At 30.5% G+C, this 6,309-nt stretch overlaps 1 protein-coding gene across 1 annotated transcript; it reads right to left on the bottom strand.

Moving 5' to 3' along the window:
* Positions 1–2,596: 2,596 nt before the first annotated feature.
* Positions 2,597–3,797, bottom strand: ERF4 (ethylene responsive element binding factor 4). Its single transcript, XM_011045531.1, has one exon. It carries the CDS (start codon positions 3,600–3,602, stop codon positions 2,931–2,933), a length of 672 nt encoding a protein of 223 aa, XP_011043833.1. The 5' UTR covers positions 3,603–3,797; the 3' UTR covers positions 2,597–2,930.
* Between the last annotated feature and the right edge of the window lie 2,512 nt (positions 3,798–6,309).

Below are 6,309 nucleotides of genomic sequence, written 5' to 3'. Positions count from 1 at the left end.
TTTTTTTTTTTTAATCTTTTTCTTTGCCTTTATGTAAAAGATAATATTTCTATGGACTGCGCTAACCAACATCTCTTTTCATGGGCAATGGATTGCCAAAACTTCTACTGTGTAACAGTTATTGTTTTTAAAATATTAAAAATTAAAAAATATATTAAAATATTTTTTATTTTTAAAAAATTATTTTTTATTAGTACATTAAAATATTAAAAAATAAAAAATTTAAATTTTTTTTAAAATAATTTTGAAACATAAAAAGCATAACTCGAAGTGTGTATTTGGATGGTGGATGTGATGTTTTTTTCAATGAAAACTATATATTTTTTATTTTTAGAAAAAGTAATTTATAATTTTACTTTAAAACAATTTTACTTTTTCAAAAAACCCATCAGATGACCCACGGAAACACACTTTAAATACAACAACGTGCTTCTCATTTGCCTTAGCATTTCGCATTAAGAGAGTTTTTCATTTGCATTTCCCACTGCCTAGCGGTTCTAGGACAAGCTATAACGTTTTCAAAGATTTAGATTTTTTTCATATTTTAAAATTTTTTTAATGTATAAATAACAAAAATAATTTTTAAAAAATAATAATTTAAATATTTTTAAATAAAAAAATATTTTAAAAAGTACAGCGGCAGGCCTTGAATGTTCACATATTAGAAACGCAAGTGATTTGGCAAAAAACAGTTTGGTTTTTAGATAATCTCTGTGATTATAATTTAAAAAAGTAAATTTAAAAAAATATTGTGAGAAATGGATGAGATGGTTTTTACAAGCCTATTTAATAAAAATTATAGTTACAATTTATTGATAATAAAAAATATATATAAAATATTTGGTTATGGTTATTTTTTAAAAATATTTTTTATTAAAATATATAAAAATAATTTTTATATTTTAAAAAATATATTTTTAATACCAGTACATCAAAATGATCTAAAAATAAAAAAAAATAAAAAAAATAAATTTTAAAAAAATACTTTTAAAAAATAAATTTTATTATCTAAAATGAAAACAAAAAAACTTTTTTAAAACCCAATTAGAAAAACATATAAAAATTATATTTAAAACTTAATTTTTTTTTAATGAATTCCATTGTCTAAAATGCAATTTAATGTATTATCACCTAATTATATTTTTTATATCATAAATACAAAAACAGGTGCAAAAGATCCTCTGGAGAGAAAAGGAAAAACGTTTAAAAAACAAGAGGCTCAAAAAGTGTCCCCGAAAACATAATATATATATAATCGGACGGTGGATGTCCATGTGACGACGACCCGAATCCAGACATGTACCCCGTCAACACGGAATTACTCTTCCTGGTCCCCACCTCCCTCTCCCATGGACCCCGTTTATTGCCTCTTGACTCGGTCTGTCCCTTGACGAAACTGCCGCCACTGCCGCCTGTGACAATAATATAGCCCAGGCGCGCGCGCGAAAAAAATAAAAAAAGAAAGAAAAACATTAAAACAACCTGCAGGAAACGCGTCCGCACCCGCACTGGACCCACTCACGTTTGATTTTTTGAAGACACTCTCGATTTCTGTACCGAAAATGACAAACAAGTACACGAATCACGAGGAGCATTTTTAGAGAGATGTAAGAAAGACAGGCCATGTTTCTCATCATGAAGGCTGCATTTTCCAATCTTCATTTATTAATAAATAAATAAACTCAGATTTTCTGAGTGCTCATCACTGTAGTAGCTTTTATTTTTAAAAAATATTTCGTTGAAAACATATTATGTTAAAAATTAAAAAAATAGTATATTTTTAATTTTAATTATTTTTAAAAACTTTATTTTGCATTTACTTTCCTGATATGTTAAGAGAACGTTCAACACTGCGGTGAAATTATTTTTTATTTAAAATTATTTTTTTAAATTATTTTAACGATGCAATCTCAGGATAACTTTTTATAAAATGTTTTTTATTATATTTTAAAATAAAAAATATTTTAAAACGTAACCCCTCTTTTGCCCCTAGCAAGGTAATCTCGAAGGTGGTTCCGGCTTCTGAGTGACGGTGGAGGGGCCTACGGGTGACGTAAACGGACAGATCTCTAACATACGCCTTGTATCACGCTACGCTTGCGCATCAAAACCAACACCCAGGCTATCATGCCGGCGACATCCTGTTGGGCACTTGGATGGTGCTTTACACATTCAAATAAGCAGCAGCCAGCAAATTAATCAATAAATACTGTAATTTGGTAACTTACCCGTGATTCTTAATAAATGAAAGCCGAGAAAAAAAATGTAAATATTAAAAACCTAATGAACAGTTAAGACACCTATAAGATTGGAGGACTGTTAGAGACTTCTACACTTCTGTCTCGGCATGAAGTAGAGATTTCAGACGCATCAGTTAGATAACTCCTAATGTAACCCTCGTTGGATCAGTTAGATAACTCCTAATGTAACAGTTTTCCCTTCTCTTTTACCATTCTTAATTATCTAGCGACGAATTAACTTCTGCTAAAGCAATCCATCTCCCTAGCTAGACGGATTTTTTTGGTGTTCTTGGTAAGAGGATTCATGGGTACAATAAACCAAACCCGCAGCAACAGACAGCTACCTCAGCTGGATGAGACGAGTATAAACTTTGAATTTTAATTAAAAGATTTGATTGATCATACATGACGAACAACAATGGTAGTAAGAACAACATTTGAGAAACTCTTCAGATTTCCCAGATGCAAAAACAACGACAACTTTCTAGATCGCCCCCGTCATCTCTCTCTATATACACAAAACATATGTCAGCTGCTTCTCTCTTTTTCCTCCCTTAATTAGCTCTACATCCTTCTCATTTCCGGCCACACACAGGAAATTAAAGAGAGAGAAAAATCGACAAACACTAAAGCCATAAGACGACTTCAAAATAAGCTGTCCCCATAAAAAAAAAAAAAAAACCCACAAAATCACGCGACTTCCGGTGGTGGGGGCAGGTTTAGATCAAGATCAAGTGATAATCCCTTGTTATCATGATGATGATCATAATCAAGGACTGATGATGAATCCGAATCACTCTGGACCCCACCTCCATTCACCATCGCTGTCCGGTCAAACCTGCACATGTTAATATTATTCGCTATACTAATTTTGTCATTATTCTTCGCCTGCGCAAACGCGTCGAAAAAGTAAACTGGGCGCTGGGCAGCAGGGAGTGGGAAGCACGCGCCTCCACGGAAATTAACCCCATCTGGGAACTGGAGGCGGGCGGTATTGTGGTGAGCACTGTTAAGGGTGAGATCGAGTGGTGGCGGAGGAGAAGCGGCGCGTGGGTGAGTTGGGGAGGAGGACTCAACAGTGCTGCTTTGGCTGGGACTGCGCGTTGGGATAGGAATAAGCTCACCGACTGTAGGGAAATTAGTTTTGGCTTTGGCTCCGCGAAATTCGCGAGCTGCCGCATCATATGCACGCGCGGCCTCTTCAGCAGTATCAAAAGTGCCAAGCCACACCCTCGTTTTCTTGCCAGGGTCTCTGATCTCAGCTGCATAACGTCCCCATGGTCTCTTTCTGACGCCTCTAAAACGGATCTCTGATCTGGGGCTATTTGGGTTGCTGCTGCTGGGTTTTTCCATGGGAGCCATTTTGGTGTTGGGAGGGCTTCCGGTTTCTATTTAATTAAAAAAACAAAAATGGGATTTGTTTGATGATAAGGTGCGAGGATGGATGGGAAAGAGGCAGGGAGCTGGTTTATTTATAAAGCGGAGAAGCAGAGAGGAAGGCAGAGAAAGGCATGCTGCTTTTGGGGGGCAATTTGTCTGTGTTTTGCGTGTACATTCAAAGATAGGATATGTGGCTTCTCTTACACGAACAACTCAAGTGAGTTTTTGGGCTAATCAGATCTTGACACGTTAGGTTCTCTAAGAATGAGATGCTACGAGTCCGTTTTAAAAGGAAATATTTTTTGGGGGGGGGTTTTGGGCCTCCCATGTTTTAGCCATTAAAGTGGCTATTTAAAGTGTTGTCCTGACACATAAAGGTATACATGATCATTACTATGGTCAAATACCATTTTCACTTCGTCCTCTTCGTTTTTTTTCCATTATTGTTATTGTGCATTGACTTTTCCTTTTTATGCAAATTTACCTCTTATTTCTGTTAATTTTTTTAATATAAAAAGAAAGATAATTAATAGGTGATAACCCCAGTTAACTTAACTAGATTAACTTAATAAATGCGCGGTGGAATATTAGAGAAGGACCTCTCATGAAATGGAAAGAGAAAAGAACATAAAAATCAAGGCATAATAACATAACTTCAAGGATAAAATTTATAAAAAAAATAATATAAATCAACCCAAATTTACTTTATTAACTTTTCACCCTCAATATAAGATTATGATTAAAAATTAATATACTAATAAATAACTTAAAGAAAAGTATTAAAATTAAATAAAAAAAACACTGAGCTGCATCTCGTTAACCTAAAAAATACACTACCCAGGATAATCTAACTAATCTACAACTCAAAATAATTATATAGAAAGAAAAAACATAAAAATCAGAAAAGTTTAAGGCTCCACCGTCTAATATTAAAATATAAAATTAAAAAAATTAAAATAAAAATTAAATAACCCGAGTTAATTTGACTAACATTAAAAGAATAAGGATCAAAATTGGATAAAAAGTAAAATAAAATATTGAGGGATAAAAAATATTAAAAAATAATAAAATAGAGCAATTAAAACAAAGAAGACCAGAATTAGATAATAAATGCATAAAATAAAATATTGAGGAATAAAATAAATAACTGAAAAAATTTAAAATTAATAGAATGAGAACCAAAATTAGATTAAAAAATAAAACAAAATGTTAAGAATTTTTTTTAAAAAAAAGAAACAAATCAAGAAAATAATTAAAAAACAACTATCAAAACAATGAGTACCATATTTGATATAAGAATTACATAAAACCAAATGAAAATAAATGAAATTAAAAAAAAACAAATAAAGATCAATTAAAAGAGGAAAGACCACATTTAAGATAAATAAATAAATAAATGGAAAGACAACTCTAAATTTTAGTTGACCTATCATGGATTTTAAAAAGATAAGAGAAAAAAGAGAGGTGAGGAGAAAAAAATCTCACAAAAACTAAACCAGCATAAATTGCACCACATGAACCATTCATTAATCACGCTATCACTTGATACTTCGTAAGAGATGGTAGGTGAACCTTTTTTGCTGTCAAAAAATGCCGCGTGTACTGCCTAAAGAGAGCAAGTGATGTATATTTGTTATCACATACAATGCAAATGCCAACTACCTTTTCTTTTTAATTGTTTTTTTATTTGTTAAAAATCTAATTTTCCTCTAATTCAAATAAATCAGAACAAAAAAACCAAAATAAAAATACTAAAATACCCCTTGACCCCTCCTTTATTTTTTTGTTTACTTGAAAAAGTAATGAAGTAATTTTCTTATTTAAAAAAATAAAATGAAGTGAGAGCCACTCTTGTCCTTTAATTTTTATTTTACCTTTTAGAGGTTTTTTTTTTATTTATTATGCAAAAAATTGATAAACTATTATACCGCTGATTTATCCTTTAATTTTTAGAGGTATTTTTTATTTTTTTTATTTTAAAAAATAAAATGAAGTGAGAGTCACTCTCATCCTTTAATTTTTGTTTTACTTTTTAGAGATATTTTTTTTATTTATTATGCAAAAAATTGATAAACTATTATACTGTTGATTATTTTTCATAAAACCAAATAAATTTCTAAAATAGTCATCTTATCCCAGATAAAAGTCATTTGTTTTGTGTAATGAAGAGCAAATTCATCATTGCAACGCAACAATTAATAATGCAAGGTGTGTTACCCTACAATAAAAGATTGGTAGGATTTAGTTTTTTTTTTAATGGAAATAATTACTTAGATTTATGTTTACCTTTTCTAATAAAATTTCATAAATGCACTATTTTTATGTTAAAATAAGTTTTTTTATGCAAATTAACCTTATATGAATAGCAAAGCATACCTCTCTTCTTCTTCTTCTTCTTCTTTTTTCATCATTTTTTTTCATTGTTTTTTCTTTAATTTTATTATATCTCTCTTCTTCTTCTTCTTCTTTTTCATCATTTGTTTCATTGTTTTTTCTTTAATTTTATTATTTGACTTATGATTGATTTTAAATTGGTCTTCATAATTGATTTCGGTTTGCTTTCTATAAATTTATTATAATCTCAAATAAATATTATGATATTTGATTTGTGCTTGATATTGCAAGAGCCTATTTTTGTTATTGTATAATTAGGAAAAAATATTTTTTTAAATAAAGTTATCAAACCTAG

The sequence above is a fragment of the Populus euphratica genome, unplaced genomic scaffold (assembly GCF_000495115.2).
Source record: "Populus euphratica unplaced genomic scaffold, PopEup_1.0 scaffold139.1, whole genome shotgun sequence".
NCBI classification, from domain to species: Eukaryota; Viridiplantae; Streptophyta; class Magnoliopsida; order Malpighiales; family Salicaceae; genus Populus; species Populus euphratica.
The sequence above is the reverse complement of the archived record's forward strand: the minus strand, read 5'-3'. Positions and strand labels throughout refer to the sequence as shown.

Excerpts from the sequence above, each read along its gene's own strand:
- ERF4 (XM_011045531.1), bottom strand. The coding sequence starts at position 3,602 with ATGGCTCCCATGGAAAAACCCAGCAGCAGCAACCCAAATAGCCCCAGA.